This window comes from Aedes albopictus, chromosome 2 (genome assembly GCF_035046485.1).
Source record: "Aedes albopictus strain Foshan chromosome 2, AalbF5, whole genome shotgun sequence".
NCBI lineage: Eukaryota > Metazoa > Arthropoda > Insecta > Diptera > Culicidae > Aedes > Aedes albopictus.
Genome location: NC_085137.1, coordinates 426,512,728 through 426,532,539, shown reverse-complemented (window position 1 = coordinate 426,532,539; position 19,812 = coordinate 426,512,728). Strand labels below are relative to the sequence as shown.

General features: G+C 38.5%; 1 protein-coding gene across 1 annotated transcript; it reads right to left on the bottom strand.

Moving 5' to 3' along the window:
- Positions 1 to 10,406: 10,406 nt before the first annotated feature.
- Positions 10,407 to 11,781, bottom strand: LOC115269692 (uncharacterized). Its single transcript, XM_029878521.2, has 3 exons — positions 11,563 to 11,781; positions 11,167 to 11,465; positions 10,407 to 11,097 (listed from the first exon to the last, which is right to left on the bottom strand). Exons 2-3 carry the CDS (start codon positions 11,339 to 11,341, stop codon positions 10,646 to 10,648), a joined length of 627 nt encoding a protein of 208 aa, XP_029734381.2. The 5' UTR covers positions 11,342 to 11,465; positions 11,563 to 11,781; the 3' UTR covers positions 10,407 to 10,645.
- Positions 11,782 to 19,812: the final 8,031 nt, after the last annotated feature.

The window sequence follows — 19,812 nt, the reverse complement described above, 5'->3', positions numbered from 1 at the left end:
CCCAAGTGCGAAAATCTCATCAGTTTAAGCCGTATAATATTCTTGATGATGCGAAGAATATTATACGGCTCAAACCAGTTGGATTTTTGCACTTGGGCCAGCGCTATCGCTGGAAATGCAATTTACTCATTTTTTGAGCTGTTCCAGTTTAGCTCAGTTTTGTGTGAATCTTACTCATTTTAGAGTAACATTTTCTTAGCGTGTGGGCAAAAACATTAAAACGGGGCCGTCCACAATAGATCAAAAAACTGGTCGCAGTGGAAAATGTACCCAACAGAAAAAAAAATGATAAAGTTGGTTGTTCAACAACAAATCATATTGTGTACGTATTTTCCTGCTGAAAATTATGTATTGGAACTACAATATGTGCACAATAAAATGAATGGCACTAGAGATTTCAATAATAAAAACACCATAAATTGAATGGTAGTTGACTTGAATTTGCTCCAGAAAATTTGGATTTTTTATGGTAAAGATACATAACAACCCCCATTTTCTATTGTAAAAGTGTCATTTACAATACATGCTATGGTGGAAAACCATAGGGTCTGTTGTTACTCTATCGTTTTAAACAATTGAAATCATGGTAACTATTATTCATTTCAGCGTGTTGTAACAATACATTCTGTTGTATCACAGAGAACAGACATTCAGGCTAGAACAAATTTCATTCGGAAAGTTGTGTAAGGATTTGAATCTTCACTTGAGCAAGGTTGCAAACCAATACACGATGAAAACACTAACGCCGCCAAACACCATAATGCCAAAGTCAGTGGTGAATTGAAACATTTCAAGTGGTGAATTAAATTAGTATGGGAAATTAATCGATTACAGCGCCACGCTATTGCCACTTGTGTTGCCGATTTCAAAAGGCCGTTAAATTCCTTACACAGTTTCGGAACTGGACTTGGATGTCTGTTCTCTATGGTTGTATCTCTACACGGAACCAGAAATCAACCCAAATATAGGTTCTTTTCACTCATATCGGCTCTTCCGTGCGAGAACCCAAATTTGGCTATACCGCGTTAAAGCTCTGAGTGGGTAGTTTCCGTTTGATGCCGGCAGAAAATTGCAACCCATCGCAAAGTTCTTTCTACCTAGCGTTAACTTTCGAAGTACCCTAGTGGGTTGAAATAAACCCACTTTTGGGTAAACGACAAAGAACCCAAATTTGGCTTCTCGCACGGACATTTTCGGCTAGGTAGCTGCTTCTCGCTTTGTTTTTGACAACAATGCGAGCGGGAGAGCGAGAAAACAACCCACTGCTGGGTAAAAAGTTCAAGCGGTATACTTATTTTTGCGTTCTTTTAACGTATTTTTTAGGTAATCTGTTTTTTTCGTGTATGATCTTTTTTATCAGGGATAGGAAGTAAGCAGCTGCGCCTATGCTAAAGTGCCGGTACCCAGTGCATTTCGTAAGCTTGACGTAAGCCTGACATCAGTCTTACGGTCAGTCTTACAGAGCTTGACATCAGACTGATGTAAGACTGACGGTCAGTCTGATGTCAAACGATTCTGCACCGTTTGCGTCAAGCTGTCGGGCTTCGAATATACGAGCTGGAGCTCGACGAATCAGACTGACGTAAGCCTGATGTCAAGCTAAAACGTCGAGCCCTGTCCAAAGTATATAAATATTTACCAAGGTAAGAGCTTCCCGTAAATGTCAAAAATGAGACTCACCAACACATCTGCGTTAGTTATGAAAAGTTGGTGTTTTTACACTAAAATATCATTATTTCAGCAAAGTTTGTGAAGTTTTGTTAGTTTGGATGTTTCTAAATGCTGAAAAAACATGTTTAGAATCAATTACAAAAAATTTGTTACCGATTTTCAAATGGCGATATTTTCTGTTTTATTGCATGGGGGTCACATTTAATCCAGTCAGATGCAATTAAATAATAGCTTCTAAGATTGGAGTGCTTAATTTCTTAAGAAAGTTAGCTAAATAGTGATGTGCCCATACAAATCAGCGCAAACTTCATAACTATTTTTTGCTTTTTTCCTTTTCTCACTAATCCGTGAATATTAGCGGGAATCTCTTACCTTGGTATTTAGATACTTTGAGCCCTGTCAAGCTCGTTTTTACGGGGTTTCTTCTTCTTTTTTGTATTGATTTTGTGATTTTAGCACCAACATTTCAAAAGCACGTAACTGTTTTTTTGTAAACAAGAGCGTGATTACTCTTGTTTACAAAAACGGTTACGAGCTTTTGAAATGTTGGTGCTCGGTGATTAAAAATGCAAGAAACGTTATTTTATATATTTATTTATAAATAAATGGGTGAATGAAAAGTAACTTAGCATCTATAGATATAACGTGAGAGTCTCGAGAGAAGAGTTGGTAATTTAAGAAATTTGTTCCCGGCCATTTCTATAAACAAGTCCCCGGAGTTCCTCGGGAATTCTTCCAGAAGTTCCTCGGGCATTCTTCCAGGAAATCCCCGAGAATTGTTTCAAAAGTTCCACGAAAATTCTTCCACAAATTCTTTGGGAGTGCTTCCAGAAGTTCCACGTGAATTCTTCCAGAAGTTCCTCGGGAATTATTTCCAGAAGTTCCTCGGGAATTCTTCCAGAAGTTCCTCGGAAATACTTCACGAAATTCCTCGGGAATTCTTCCAGCAGTTCCTAGGTAATTCTTCCACAAGTTCATCGAGAATTCTTCTAGAAGTTCCTCGGGAATTATTCCAGAAGTTCCTCGGGAATTCTTCCATAAGTTCTTTGGGAATTTTTCCAGATGTTTCTCGGGAATTCTTCTAGAGGTTCCTCGGGAATTCTTCCAGATGTCCCTCGGGAATTCTTCCAGAAGTTACTCGGGAATTCTTCCAGGAGTTCATCGGGAATTGTTTCAAAAGTTCCTCCAAAATTCTTCATGAGTTCCTCGAGAGTTCTTCCAGAAGTTCCTCAGGAATTCTTCTAGAAGTTCCTCGGTAATTCGTCCAGAAATTCCTATGTAATTCTTCCAGAAGTTCCTAAGGAATTCTTCCAGAAGTTCCTCAGGAATTTTTCCAGAAATTCCTAAGTAATTCTTCTAGAAATGCCTTGAGAACTCTTCCAGAAGTTCCTCGGGTGTTCTTCCAGAAGTTCCTCGTGAATCCTTCCAGAAGTTCCTCGGGAATTCTTCCAGTAATTCCTAAGTTATTCTTCCAGAAGTTCCTCATCAATTCTTCCAGAATTTCCTCGGGAATTTTTCCAGAGGTTTCTCGGGAATTCTCGCAGGAAATCCTCGGGAGTTCTTTCAGAAGTTCCCAGAGAATTCTTCCAAAAGTTCCTCTGGAATTCAATCAAAGTTTCCCCGGGAATATTTGCAGGATTTCCTCGGGTATTTTAAAAGTTCTTCGGGAATTCTTTCAGAAGTTCCTCGGGATTCCTCCAGGAGTTACCCAGGACCTTCTGCAAGAGCTTATTGGGTATTCCTCCAGAAGTTCCTCGGGTATTCTTCCAGAAGTTCCTTTAGAAATCTTTCACACATTCCTCGTAATTCTCCCAGGAGTTCCTCGCGAATTCTTCCAGAAGTTAAACGGGAATTTTTCCAGAAGTTCCTCGGGAATTCTTCCACTTATTCCTAAGTTATTTCTCTAGAAGTTCCGCGTGAATTCTTCCAGAAGTTCATCGGGAATAATTTCCAGAAGTTCCTCGGAAATACTTCCAGAAATTCCTTGAGAATTTTTCCAGAAGTTCATCGGGAATTCTTCTAGAAGTTCCTAAGTAATTCTTCCAAAAACCCTAAGTAGTTCTTCCAGAAGTTCCTCCGGAATTCTTCCATAAGTTCTTTGGGAATTTTTCCAGATGTTTCTCGAGAATTCTTCTAGAAGTTCCTCGAGAATTCTTACAGAAGTCCCTCGAAAATTCTTCCAGAAGTTCCTCGGGAATTATTTCAAAAGTTCCTCAAAAATTATTCATGAGTTCCTCGAGAGTTCTTCCAGAAGTTCTTCAGGAATTCTTCCAGAAGTTCCTCGGTAATTCTTCCAGAAATTCCTATGTAATTCTTCCACAAGTTCCTCTTGATTTTTTCCAGAAGTTCCTCGGGACTTTTTTCCAGAAATTCCGCGAAAATTTTCCCAGAAATTCCTCGAGAATTCTTTCACAAGTTCCTAAGTAATTATTCCAGAACTACCTCGTGAATTCTTTTAAAAGTTCCTCGGGAATTCTTCACGAAGCTCCTCGAGAATTTTTCCAGAATTTCCTCAGGAACTTTTCCAGGCGTTCCTTAGGAATTTTTCTAGAGGTTCTTCGGGATTTCTTCCAGAAGTCCTTCGGAAATTCTTCCAGAAGTTCCTCGGGAAATCTTACACGAGTTCGTTGGGAATTATTTCAAAAGTTCCTCGGAAATGCTTCATGAGTTCCTCGAGTTCTTCCAGAAGTTCCTAAGGAATTCTTCCAGAAGTTCCTAAGGAATTCTTCCAGAAGTTCCTCGTGAATTCTTCCAGAAGTTCCTCGTGAATTCTTCCAGAAGTTCCTCGGGACTTTTTTCCAGAAGTTCCTCGGAAATTTTCCCAAAAATTCCTCGGGAATTCTTCCACAAGTTCCTTAGGGGTTGTCCATAAACCACGTGGTCATTTTTTTGGGACTTTTGCCTCGGGAATTTTTTCAGATGTTCCTATTAGTGCAACTGTTGGGAGATTTTCCGAGCTACTTCTGGAGGAATTCCAGAGAAACGCCGGAAGAAACTGATGGGAGAATTGCCGGGCAACTTCTGGAGGTAATCCCGAGGTACTCGTGGAGGATTTCTGGAGGAACTCCTATGGGAATTGCCGAGATACTCCTGGAGGATTTTTTGAGGAATTCCGTAAAGAATTTCCGAAAAACACCGGGAAGATTTCTCGAAGAACTCCGGGAAGAATTCTCGAGGATCTTCTGGGAGAATTCGAGAAATATTTACCCAATCCTCGGGAAGTTCCTTCAGGAATTCCTCCAGGAGTCCATTCATGAATTCTTCCAGGAATCCCATCAGGGATTTCTTCAGGACTTCATTCAGGGATTCTAACAGTAGTTCCGTCAGAAATTTTATGGGGATTATAATCAGTGATTTCTCACTGAGTTCCATGAGAGATTTTTCCAAAAGTTCATGTAGATTTTAGTAGCAGTTGCAAGATACCTTTCTAAAATTCCCTTGGGGATTTTTCTAGAAGTTTCTTCTAGTGTTCCATTAGGAGATCCTACAGCGATTTCTACAGGAGTTCCTCCTGGAATTAAAGAATCCTCTAAATTTTTAATCAGGGATCGCTCCCGAAGTTCCTTCAGTTTGTCTCCTGGAATTCCTTAAAGATTTTTCCAGGATTTCATTCAGGGATGCTTTTGGAGAATCCTCTTTCAAAAGTTTCTTCAGGAATTTCGTTTCGGTACTTCGTCAAAGTTTATCCGACAACAGGTGTTTCTCCACGAGTTTCTTAAGTTTTTTTTTCTCAGGGATTCCTCTAGGACTTTTATCAAGGATTCACCCAGAAGTTCTTTCAGGGATACTTTCAGAGGAACTTACGAGATTTTTCTAGTAGTTTCTTCAGGGATTCCTTTAGGAATTGCTCTGTAAGGTCCTCCAGGAGTTCTTTAAGAGATTCCGCTAGGAGTTCCTTCAAATATTCCTCTAGTATTATAATTTGGAGGTGTTCCTTCAAGAATTCGTATAAATTTATAATTATTGATTTCTCAAGGAGTCTATTAAGGAATCTCAGCAGGAGTTTCTTCAGAGATTGTTCCACGAGTTCATTCAGGGATTTCTCCAGAAGTTCTTTTAGGTATTCTTGCTGGGGTATCTTTAAGAACTCCTCCAAAACTTTTTTTTTGTGATTTCTGCAGGAGTTCTTTCATGGGTAACCCGCGAAGTTCTTTCGGGAATTCCTGTAGGATTTTAATCGAAAACTTCTTTCAGGGAGCGATTATTCTAGAGGTCACTTCAGAGATATATACCTCCAAGTGATTTACCAAGGATTCTTGTGAGAGTTCCTACAGGGATTTTTTTAGAATTCATTCAGAGATTCCTTCAGGTGGTTCTTCAGTGATTTCTTGCAGGGAGTACTCTGCGGATTTCTAAAAGGATTTCTCTTAGAAGTCCCTTCAGGGATTTCTCTAAGATTATTATCAGTGATTTCTCCAGGAGTACAGTGACGAATCACATCACCAGGAGTTTTTACATAGCTTCACCCAGAAGTTCCTTCAAGGATTAGGACCGTAGTTGCTTCAATGCTCCTTCCAGAGAATATTTCTGAGATTCGTTTAGGATTTAAACCAGATGTTTCTGATTTGTTCCAGGAAACATGTATTTTCCCAAGATTCCCGAATTCTAAAAATTATAAAAAATATTCTTGAATATTTATCTATATATATAAAAATGAGTTTGAAGTTCCTTTGAGGCAACAAAACTCAAGAACGGATGAACCGATCGACATGACTCTTGCACGGTTCGGTTCGTATTCGTGGTGGCTGTGTTTATATGTACGAAAAGCTACGAAAATCATTTAAAAAAGCATGAAAATAGTGAAAATACTGATTTTCTTATGAGCCGGAAAGAAATTCAGCGTGATCGAAATTAAATCAATCTAGAGTGCGTTGCTACGATGACCTCAACAGTTGTCAAACCGCCACAGCTTGGCAAGACAACGTTTGCCGGGACAGCTAGTCTATATATAAAAATAAGTTTGAAGCCCTTTTGAGGCAACAAAACTCACGAACCGGTGAACCGATCAGGATGACTTATGCAGGGTTTGATTCGTATTCATGGCGGCTGTGTTTATATGCAGAAAAAGTTACGAAAATCATTTAAAAGGGTATGAAAATTGTGAAAATACTGATTTTTTATGAGCCGGGAACAAATTCAGCATGATCAAAATTAAACCAATCTAGAGTGCGGTGACGTTATGAGCTCAACAGTTGTCAAACCACCACAGCTTGGCAAGACAACGTTTGCCGGGACAGCTAGTTTATATTAATTTGTAGTTTACAGGACGCTTTTTTAATACTTCCCCAAAATCTATAAAGATCCTCAAAAATTCCCAGTCATTTGGGATGTATTCTACGAAGTATAGAAAACATTAACAGAAGTCAGAAGCTTCAAGGAATAATTTTAAAAATAAATCAATTAATATTCTCAGAAATTCCCAGTTATATGGGTTAAAAAAATCTCAATCATTTATGGAAGTTAGTAGCTGCACAAGAATATTTAAATGATTCCACAAAATTCGTAAAGATTTTAAGAGATTCCCAATCATCTGGAATGTATTCTCCGAATTATAAAAAAAATACTCTCAATCATTTATAGTAGTAGTTAGTTTCTCGAAATTTTTTTAAGTAATTCCTGAAAAAAATAGAATCCATTGGTTATTTTGTATGTACTATATAAATTATAGAAAATATGATCCATTATTTATATCAACTAATAACTCCATGAAAGCTTCCTCAACAAATCCTGAAAATCCTTAAGGAATTCTAGAAATTCTTAATCATCTGGGATGTATTGTATAATAGGAAATATTCTCAATCATTTATAGAAATCACTAGCTTCTCGGAAGTAATTTGAATAATTCCTGGAAATCCCTAAAAAATCTTAGAAATTCCTAAGCATCTGGGATGTATTTTACGAATTTTAGAAAATATTCCCAATCATTTATGTGAGTCAAAAGCATCCCAGAAAATATTTAATTTAATTCTTCAAAATCCCTTAGGATTATAAAAAAAAATCCAGTCAACTATGATGCATCCTACGAATTTTAGAAAATATTCTCAATCAATTATGGAAGTCAGTAGCATCCCGGAAAATATTTGAATAATTTCTAAAAAATCTCTAAGGATACTCAGAAATTCCCAGTCATCTGGCATGTATCCTACGGATTTAAGAAAATATTCTCAATCATTTATGTGAGTCAAAAGCATCCCAGAAAAGATTTAAATAATTCCTGAAAATCCAGCAAATATTTCAATAATCCCAAAGGATTCTCAGAAATTATCTATCATCTGAGATGTGTCCTACGAATTTTAGAAAATATTCTCAATCATTTATGTGAGACAAAAGCATCACGGAAAATATTTAAATGATTCCTGAAAATCCAGCAAATATTTCAATAATCCCAAAGGATTCTCAGAAATTTCCAGTCATCTGAGATGTATTCTATGAATATATTTATCATTTATGGAAGTCAATAGCATCCCGAAAACTATTTAAATAATTCCTAAAAATGCCTGAAGATTCTCAGAAATTCCCAATCATTTGACATGAATTCTACAAATTTAACAAAATATTCTTAAATATTTACGGACATCAGTAGTATCCCGGAAAATACTTAAATAATTTCTAAAAATCCCTTGGGATCCTCAGAAATTTACAGTCATCTGGCATGTATCCTACGAAGTTTACAAAATATTCTCAATCAATTATGTCAGTCAGTAGCATCCCGGTAAATATTTAAATAATTCCCAAAAATGCCTCATAAATTTCCAGTCATTTGGGATGTATTCTACGAATTTAAGAAAATATTTTCAATCACTTATAGGAGCCAGTAGCTTCACGATTGTTATTTAATAAATAATTCTTGAAAATCCTTGAATCAATTATAGAAGTTAGGTAATAGCTTCACGAAGGATATCAAACTAATTCTTGAAAATTCCTAAGAATTTTCAGAAATTCTCGGTCATCTGGGATCTATTCTTCAAATTATAGAAAATATTCTGAAGCATTTATAGAAGTTACTAGCTCCACAAAGGATACTTGAATAACTCCTGAAAATCACTAAGGATTATCAAAATCTCAGTCATCTGGGATATATTCTAAAAACTATAGAAAACTAGCTGTCTCAGCAAACTTTGTCTTGCCATCTTGTGTTGGTTTGTTGCCTCAAAGGGACTTCAAACTCATTAATATATATATATATATATATATATATGTATATATATATATATATATATATATATATATATATATATATATATATATATATATATATATATATATATATATATATATATATATATATATATATATATATATATATATATATATATATATATATATATATATATATATATATATATATATATATATATATATATATATATATATATATATATATATATATATATATATATATATATATATATATATATATAGAATAGATAGATAGATATTCAGGTATATTGAAATAAATCCTGAATATCCCTATGGATGTTCTCTATAATTTATTAAAGTCAGTTTCACGAAAGTTATTTAAATAATTCCTGAAAATAATAAGGAATAACCAGACATTCCAAGTCATCTCAGAAATATTCTTCGATATATAGACTTTACGAAATATATTTAAATAATTCCTGAAAATCCCTGAGGATTACCAAAAATTTCAACTCATCTGGGATGTATTCTAAAAGCTATAGAACAGTTTCTCAATCATTCATAGATGCGTTATTCGCATCTTCACGGAAAATATTAAAAAAAATCAGACGCCCTGAATCTCACATTAGCAGAAATTCCCAGCAATCTGAGGTGCACTCTACAAATAATAGAAAATACTTTGAATCATTTATAGAAATCAGTATCTTCACGAAAGATATTTGCATAATTCCTGAACATTCCTAAGGATAAAAAAAATCTCGTCATCTGGGATGTATTCTCAATCTCAATCAACTTCTTTAAAGTCAGTAGCTTCACGAAACATATTTAAATAATTCCTGAAAATCCCTAAGGATTATCATAAATTACCAGTCATCTGGGATGTATTCTGAAAGCTATAGAAAATATTCTCAATCATTTAAAAAAATCTGACATGCCCTAATTACTAGCAGAAATTCCCTGTCAAGTTCCCAGTAATCTGAGGTACATCCTACGAATTATAGAAAATATAAATTTAAAAAATGTTTTGTTTCCGTGGATTTGCAGCATGATGGCGGAATTGAACGCCAAAGCAGAAAAACTCATTTTACTAGAAATAGTTCTTCACGATCAGAGGCCGTATAACCTAAGCGGTGAGTATTCAGCAAGACCATGGGTGACTGATGCGATTTCCGGTCAGCCCAGGATCTTATCGATATGAAAATGTTCTTGACCTCCTTGGGCATAGAGTATCATTGTACCTGCCACAAGACATACGAATGCAAAATAGTATAATGTATAATGTATTATGTATAATGAGGTATATGATGACTTAGGCTATTATAGGCAAGTTTGTTCTCTTCGTCATGGGGGGTTTTGTCAGCCAAATTGTCTGAAACTTTGTTGTATAATTCAGCTTGATTGGGAAAGAGTTATGACCAACTTTGAGTTCAACAGGTTAACAAAAACCATGATGAAGAGAACAAAACTGTAGATAATACATAAGTTCCCTTATATCAGAGATTAACCAGCACTGGGCGGGCAGAGATCTTCCTTAAAACATAGATAAATAAACCAGAAACTCAAATTTTGCAATCTTTGAATCCAAAAGATGGGGTCCCCATAGTGAATAGGGGCATGGACCGCTAATCCGAACACGACGGGTTTGATTTCCGTAATTGTAAATTTTCTCGACCTCCAGATTGCTATTATTGTGCTTGCCTAACAATACACAAATTCATGCAATGGTAAATAAAGGAAGCCCGTCGATTGAGAACATGTCGAAGTGCTCTAAGGGGCGATTTCTTCACCTTGGCTTAAGCGTTAAGCCAGGCTTAACTATATGGGTAAGCCTGGCTTACCGGTTAAGCCGAGGTGAAGAAATCAGCCCTAAGCACACTAAGTTAAAGAGAGGCAGGTGGAAACGTAAAGTCACACTATCCAAGTAGCACTTAAGGAACCTTTTCAGCGCCTGCGTCAGCTCCACGAGGTCACTTCCTAGCGAGATGGTGTACTGGAACCATGAAACCATGTAGTATTGGGTGGCCTTTTTGGCAATGTGCTCCATAGGAAAGTTCCAGCATCGGCATCGTCGTGTGGATGGCAACCTTAATGTGGTCCACAACAAGTTCAGAAACCCGCGGGACTCGTTCGACTCCGGATTCACAAACATCAACTGGAACTGCTGGCACATATAATAACCCGGTGGGCCGGATAGCGGTTGGCACCCACCACCAGGCAAACGTTGGACATCAACTGCTCCGAATAAAGCTTTGCAATTTTCAGTAGGACCGCCTTGGAGTTGTTCATCTGTGAAATAAATAAATGTGTTGGAATATTACAATCATTAAGCTAAACTATCATACGGTGGTGGCATACTGTATGTGATGGGTTGCACAATGTTGACCAGGGTCGAGCTTTGCTTGCTATTTGGTGCACCGATATTGGACCTGGACGCGGTACCGTTGGCGTCGCCGGATTGACCCTGCTCAGCCGTTGACCTTGCTGCCGCCGCCCTCATTTTCGCAAACGACGATGTTTTGCCGAGCGACATTTGGTGACGAAAATTATTCCGCAGCCGAAAGCTGCCCAAGTCCAAAGGATGACCGGTGGAAGTGCGATGATGCAGTAACGGGCCAGGCGGTTCGGTACGATCAGTGGTCCGCCTTTTCCACAATCTGCTGAACGTGATCGATTAAGATAAAATAGTTAAAAACATATAAAACAGGATTAAAACTGTTCCTCTGTCAAACACACTACAAAATAGTTACTAACCATCAATTTCAGGATGCCACCGATCAAGCAGCATTCAGTTGTATCGGCAAAATCGGTGAAAAATCTCACAGTCCACACTCGGCATCGGACCGGAATGATGGGAAACACGTCGGGAGAACGGAACAATCCCGAAATGACCGGAAACTTGGCACTTCGCGCACGTAAACATGACACGACGACGGACAAACACGCATCACACACGCGACGACGATCTTTGTTTTTTTTTGTGATGTCATCAGACGACTGACCTATCAAGCTAGCGCGCCGCCAGTTCGAATTTATAGAAGGGATGAGATGAATAGAAAGAGAGAATAAATGTTGAAATTACTTCAACATTCATTCTCTCTTTCTCTCACGTGACTGAAAGGCAAATTTCGAAATTTTCGAGCTTGACGGGCTTGATTTTTTTAGACCAGTCGCATTGAGGGTAGTGGCGCTTTTCTGATAAATGCGGTAAACGTGATAACAGTGTAAACAAGCAGAAAAGTTTACGCTACGGAATCATAGACAGCGCTCGTGTTCCATGTGTTTTTCACATATACAGCGGCGCCGCCTGGCACCTATCCACTCGAAACATCATGCGCAACACGGGTGAAAAATGCCAGTCAGAAAAAAAGAAGTAAACAACTTGAAATTTGTATGGTGATGTAATCAATGAATTAACTACATCGGCTGTTTTCCTACTCACCGCATCGACCAATGTGGCGCTAGCTTCTATGCGCGAAAAATCGCTAAAAGTAAATCGCAAAAATATTGTATGGCGAATACCATCTAAAAGCAAATTCTTCAAAGTGGAACACATTATTCGAAAAAATATTTGGTAGTGGTTGTGCACAATGGTGACCACTATTAAGCCTACACGCAGAAAAATAAATTGTAAACACAATTAAATTCTAGTTCAAATCAACCGATTTTTCAGTTTACTATAGCGACAAACTGATTTCTAGTTTAAACTGAACTGTTCCATTTGTTTGATAATACAACTATTTTCATTTGTCGAAATTTTTGACAGTTTGTTAAAATAAACAGAGATATGGTTTTTTAAACATGAAATAATTGATTGATTCAAACGACAGCACTTTTGCCACTAACAAACCCGGAATGTGATTGTTTTGTGACGGCAGCAACTGCGGCAGCTCGGAAATCTATTTTTAGATCGTCGGTAAGCGGATGGCGAGGAGAACGACTAGAAAAAGACAAAAAAGGCGAAACCGATCAACTTTTTGTCGATTTTTTTTTTTTTTTTTTTTAATTTCTTTGTATTTGTGAATTTTAACTTATTGCTAATTCTTCACACACTTTTTGTCGATGCTGTCGTGAGTACCTGCGCGTTATCCATCACGGCCAAAGCTGCACTTGGAAGTTGGCGTGATGGATTTGCTGCACCTTCTTCGCTGTGGCGATGTTGGGGTAAGCATTTTATAGATGTGTGAGTGCTTTCGGACCATGTTTTTGGTTTTTATTTTGTTAAAACAAATGAAATTTTTGACATTATATGAAATGATGGTAATCGGTTGTTTTTATCAATAAACTCTGAATGAAACAATGAATTACCTACATCGGCTGTTTTCCTACTCTCCGCATCGACCAATGTGGCGCTAGCTTCTATGCGCGAAAAATCGCTAAAAGTAAATCGCAAAAATATTGTATGGCGAATACCATCTAAAGGCAAATTCTTCAAAGTGGAACACATTATTCGAAAAAATATTTGGTAGTGGTTGTGCACAATGGTGACCACTATTAAGCCTACCAAATATTTTTTCGGGAAAAGCTTTGTATTTCAAGTAATTCAAGTTTAGATGCATTTCGCCATACAAAATTAAATTGATTTACTCCTGCTGATCAACTGTGGCTGCGCGCAAAGCGGGTAGTCCATTAAATACAACTTTGGAATAATTAAATTCTCAGTTTGAAAATCAACCATGCGTTTTATTGTTTTAAACAAGCGCCATTTTTCTGCGTGTACCAAATATTTTTTCGGGAAAAGCTTTGTATTTCAAGTATTTCAAGTTTAGATGCTTTTCGCCATACAAAATTAAATTGATTTACTCCTGCTGATCAACTGTGGCTGCGCGCAAAGCGGGTAGTCCATTCTCTGTTACTGCAATGAATCCAGAAGAAACGCGTAGGGATAATGATTTTGTTTCTAATTTTCAACGTTTTGCCCCAAGGCACAAATCGCTGCGATGCGGAACGAGTGCAAGCCAGTGATTTGTCCATACAAGAAAAATGATTTTACTTCTAATGTGGTGGCGCCATCTCTGAGAAAAACAAGCTTTGATTTCTTACTATAGGAGGAAATCAAAGCTTGTTTTTCTCAGAGATGGCACCACTACATTTGAGGTAAAATCATTTTTCTTGTATGGACAAATCGCTGGCTTGCACTTGTTCCGCATCGCAGCGATTTGTACCCTGGGGTAAAAGGTTGCAAATTAGAAACAAAATCATTCTCCCTATGCGATTCTTCCGGATTCATTGCAGTAATAGAGAATTTATTGCACCACCATACAAATTTCAAGCTGTTTACCTCATTTTTCCTGACTGGCATTTTCCACCCGTGTTGTGCATGATGTTTCGAGTGGATAGCTGCCGGGCGGCGCCGCTGTATATGTGAAAAATACATGGAACGCGAGCGCCATCTATGATTCCGTAGCGCAAACTTTTCTGCTTGTTTACACTGTTATAACGTTTACCGCATTTTTCAGAAAAGCGCCTCTACCGACACTTTAGCATAAACGCAGCTGCTTGCTTGCCATTGGGATGGATCGTTGGCCTCAAGCGGAAGATCCACAAAAGGTCAGCTTCCTGTTGACCCTCATAGGAGAAGCAGCAAGGAAGAAATATTTTAATTTCGAGTTCACTGCGGCGGAGAAGGCAAACCCGCAAGCGGCTTTGGCAGCCATCAAATCCAAGGTCGTGCCGACTCGAAACGTGATTGTTGACCGTTTGGACTTCTTTTCGGCAGTCCAAGCATCGCGTGAGCCAATAGGAAGCGAGCAGCTGCGGTTTTGCTAAAGTGCCGATAGTGGCGCTTTTCTGATAAATGCGGTAAACGTGATAACAGTGTAAACAAGCAGAAAAGCTTGCGCTACGGAATCATAGATGGCGCTCGTGTTCCATGTGTTTTTCACATATACAGCGGCGCCGCCTGGCACCTATCCACTCGAAACATCATGCGCAACACGGGTGCAAATTGCCAGTCAGAAAAAAAGAAGTAAACAACTTGAAATTTGTATGGTGATGTAATCAATTCTCTGTTGCTGCAATGAATCCAGAAGAAACGCGTAGGGATAATGATTTTGTTTCTAATTTGCAACTTTTTGCACCAAGGCACAAATCGCTGCGATGCGGAACAAGTGCAAGCCAGCGATTTGTCCATACAAGAAAAATGATTTTACTTTTAATGTGGTGGCGCCATCTCTGAGAAAAACAAGCTTTGATTCCTTACTATTGATGATTTCGTGACGCGGCTCAAGGTCATGGCAAAGTCAGCGAAGCTAGCAACTCTGGAAAACGAACTGATCGCGTATAAGGTGGTTACCGCAAATAAATGGTAACATTTGCGAACCAAAATGTTAACAATGGCTGACATCACGTTGTCAAAGGTTGTCGATTTGTGCCGTGCAGAGGAGATAACTGCCAGGCGATCGCAGGATCTCGGTGCATCTGTTTCTGGAGCGGAAGTGAATAAAGTGAGAAAGAGGAAAAAAAGTGCAAAAACCCAGCGATGCAAATTCTGTGGTGACTATCATGAATTCGTTAAAGGGGAGTGCCCTGCCTTTGGGAAGAAGTGTCATCGCTGTAAGGGTAAGAATCATTTTGAAAAAGTTTGCCGAGCTGGCGGAAAATCAAAATGTCGCAAATCGGGACGTCGAATCAAAGAAGTGAGAGAAGAAAGTTCAGCGGAGGAAGAATCGTCAGAAACCGAGTCATCGTCAAGTGAAAGTGAGGAATACGAAATCGGGAAAATTTTTGACTATTCGAACCACAGAGAACAGACATCCAGGCTAGAACAAATTTCATTCGGAAAGTTGTGTAAGGATTTGAATCTTTACTTGAGTAAGGTTGCAAACCAATATACGATGACAACACTAACGCCACCAAACACCATATTGCCACAGTCAGTGGTGAATTGAAATATTTCAAGTGGTGAATTAAATTTGTATGGGAAACTAACCGATTGCAGCGCCACGCTATTGCCACTTGTGTTGCCGATTTCAAATGGCCGTTAAATTCCTTACACAGTATCGGAACTGGACTTGGATGTCTGTTCTCTGTGTTCGAACCACGGAGGAAACGTTATGGCTGAAGTGGACCTTAAGTTCTCCACCAAATGGAAGACGGTATTGTGTGATGTGAACACTGGCGCGAATACCAGTTTGATCGGGTATAACAGCCTGGTGGAACTCAGTGGTGATAGTGATCCATCGTTGTTACCCTCTTCGTTCCGACTGCAAAGTTTCGGTGGAAATCCAATAAAAGTGTTGGGGCAAGTGAAAGTACCGTGCCGACGACTGGGACAAAAATACCGCCTAGTATTGCAGGTGGTGGATGTCGACCATCGTCCTTTGCTGTCAGCCAGAGCGTCTCGTGAACTGGGTTTAGTGAAGTTCTGCGAAGCGGTAGAATTTTATGAACCCAAAGAACCGCTACCGGCTTCGTCATCAACGGAAGATCTGCTGAGTGTTTATCGGGTTGAAGCACAGAAGATCGTCAAGGAGCATCCAAATCTGTTCGCCGGGTATGGAAAATTTCCGGGTACCGTTACGCTGGAAATCGACAACAGTGTTCCGTCTTCCGTCCAACCGCCGAGAAGGGTTCCCATAGCAATGCGAGGTAAGCTAAAAGAAGAATTAGAATCACTGGAAAGGGATGGAATCATCGTTAAAGAACCTAATCATACCGATTGGGTTAGTAACCTGGTTATTGTGCAGCGGCCGGGATCTGGATCAGGCATTCGTATTTGCATAGACCCAGTACACTTGAACAAAGCCTTGAAACGTCCGCGCCTCCAGTTCACAACTCTTGACGAAATTTTGCCTGAACTGGGTAAGGCCAAAGTATTTTCGACCGTCGATACCAAAAAAGGGTTCTGGCACGTCGTTTTGGATAAGCCCAGCAGCAAGCTAACGACCTTCTGGACCCCATTTGGGAGATATCGTTGGTTACGCCTACCATTCGGGATCGCTTCGGCTCCCGAGATTTTCCAATTGAAACTGCAGCAAATAATACAAGATCTAAAAGGCGTGGAATGTTTGGCTGACGATTTGCTCATATACGGCGTTGGAGACACTCTTGAGGAGGCTTTAAGGAACCATAACGTTTGTCTTCGTGAACTTCTTCGACGTTTGGACGAAAACAATGTCAAACTAAATCGATCGAAACTGAAACTTTGCCAGACATCCGTCAAATTCTATGGTCATGTGTTGACTGATCATGGTTTGCGACCCGACGAAGAGAAGATTTCAGCGATTAGGAAAGAGGTTCATCGTTTTGTAGACATGGTTAATTACCTAAGTCTTTACATTCCGAACCTTAGTGCCAATCTGACAAACCTACGCAAGCTAATCTGTGAAACAGTTGCGTGGCAATGAAGTTCTTCAGAGGAGAAGGAGTTTCAAACTGTAAAATCAGTGGTAGCAGACATCGGTACGTTAAAATACTATGATGTCTCTAAGCCGTTGGTGATGGAATGCGATGCGAGTTGCTCTGGCCTGGGGGTTGCAGTATTCCAGGACGGAGGTGTGATCGGATACGCCTCGCGAACATTGTCGGCCGCCGAAAAGAACTATGCTCAGATAGAAAAAGAGCTGCTCGCAATGGACTACCCGCTTTGCGCGCAGCCACAGTTGATCAGCAGAAGTAAATCAATTTAATTTTGTATGGTGAAATGCATCTAAACTTGAATTACTTGAAATACAAAGCTTTTCCCGAAAAAATATTTGGTAGGCTTAATAGTGGTTACCATTGTGCACAACCACTACCAAATATTTTTTCGAATAATGTGTTCCACTTTGAAGAATTTGCTTTTAGATGGTAGGGTATCGGGATGCTTCGTTGGCATAGCCCCCTCGTTCGGCCTATCTCAACGTTAACCAAAAACTCAAACAAACACGCATAATTGGATATCGGAAAAGCTATGCGGCAAACAACTGTAACAATTCGTTTCAATTTAAGCACTTTTGAGCATTAAAAATGAATGAAAATGTCACTTTGTTTAGCTTTTGTAGACGCCATGATTCTTCGGCTTAGTGGGTAGTCTATACACATGATCATAAATGGCATGATTCTGGAACATTTCGAACTGACTTTTCAATAACTGAACATTTGATGCGACGGTCAAAGACGCTATTTTTAACTTGTATATTTGTTTTCAACGAATAATAAATATTTTACAAGTTGAATGTGGGCCGAATATTGAGGACATTTTTTTCACTATGTACCCAAATCTTGGCCCATCAGTAAAGTGACGTCAACAACACCGATAAAGTGACGTCAACAACATTGCTTGCGTAAGAACCAGAAAGAACGAACAGGAAGAAAGATTTTGTGTACGGTGACTGTAAAAATATAACACAATAATAGGGTTGCGTTGTTTTCGTTAATAAATTAAGAAAGAACTTAAGCTTAAGTAATTTATTTACAGTTTTTTGAAAATTTGGCTCCAAAAATGTAAGATTGGTGAACAAACAGAGATAATACTTCAGCAGAAATATTGAAAAAATGAGATAATGAGTGGTTCTAGTGCATGGAAAGCAATAGGCCAACATTGTATCCACTAATAGGCCAATTTTTGTACCATAGACCAACGTTGCATACCATCGCATCGAGTCTTTTCATCTTAATAAAGTAAATTCTTGAATATTTACGTTAGTTTACTTTCAATGAATTAACTACATCGGCTGTTTTCCTACTCTCTGCATCGACCAATGTGGCGCTAGCTTCTACGCGCGAAAAATCGCTAAAAGTAAATTGCAAAAATATTGTATGGCGAATACCATCTAATGGCAAATTCTTCAAAGTGGAACACATTATTCGAAAAAATATTTGGTAGTGGTTGTGCACAATGGTGACCACTATTAAGCCTACCAAATATTTTTTCGGGAAAAGCTTTGTATTTCAAGTAATTCAAGTTTAGATGCATTTCGCCATACAAAATTAAATTGATTTACTCCTGCTGATCAACTGTGGCTGCGCGCAAAGCGGGTAGTTCATTGGGGAAACATGCATTACCTAGAGTGTGTAATAGAGTCAACATATTATTTCTAGTGCTATGATTTCATGAGTTATGGTCAAAATTGTCAATGCGGCTTGCAAATTAGGCCAAGGAATGGTACATATACCCTATTCGCCATACAATATTTTTGCGATTTACTTTTAGCGATTTTTCGCGCATAGAAGCTAGCGCCACATTGGCCGATGCGGAGAGTAGGAAAACAGCCGATGTAGGTAATTCATTGTGTTCGGCTGTTGCCGATTCGACCAGTTGATCGTTGGAAACCCGAAGGTCAAAGTGAGAACGGATCATAAGCCGTTGATCAGCATCTTCAACAAACCACTTCTGTCGGCTCCACGGCGTCTCCAACATATGCTCCTGAGCTTGCAACGCTACAATTTGTCCATAGAGTTCGTCACTGCCCGCATAGTCATAAACTGTAAGCGTACTATCTCGCATATTATCCACAACATTTTGCAATTATATTTGAACAATATCGCATGTTATCCACCATCACTACATGTGGTAGTGTCAATACATTGTAACATACCATTTGGCAAATTATAATGGGCCAAATAACAATATGACGAATAGGCTGTTAAGTTAGGTTACAATAAAAAATCAGCGATTTTCCCGAACAAAATTTTCGCAAAACAATTTGCCAGATTGTAGCTATACAGTTTGTTTTTCGAGACAATTATAGTAAGTCATATTGTTAGAATGCAGTTGAATCATAAGTTTGTTTGAAATTGATAACTCTCTACGAAGTTGTGCATGTATGTGCGATAAATTGCAATGGATAGCATGCCCCATTGTTCAAATATTGTTCAACAATAATGGTTTAAAATGTATCCATAGATATTTTCGAATAACTGCTTCAGCAAGTTAACAATTTGCATATAAATTGACAACAAAACATGCCTAATTCACCAAAATTAAATGTAGAAAAATGCTAATGCTCGTTGTAAATTGTAATGCAAATTGTTAACTTGCAAAAGCAGTTATTCGTAAATACCATATTAGAAAAATATATG

Coding starts and splice junctions, on each gene's coding strand:
- LOC115269692 (XM_029878521.2), bottom strand. CDS start 11,341: ATGTCGCTCGGCAAAACATCGTCGTTTGCGAAAATGAGGGCGGCGGCA. Junction 11,098..11,166: donor TGTGCAACCCATCACATACA/GTATGCCACCAC, acceptor TTTATTTCACAG/ATGAACAACTCCAAGGCGGT.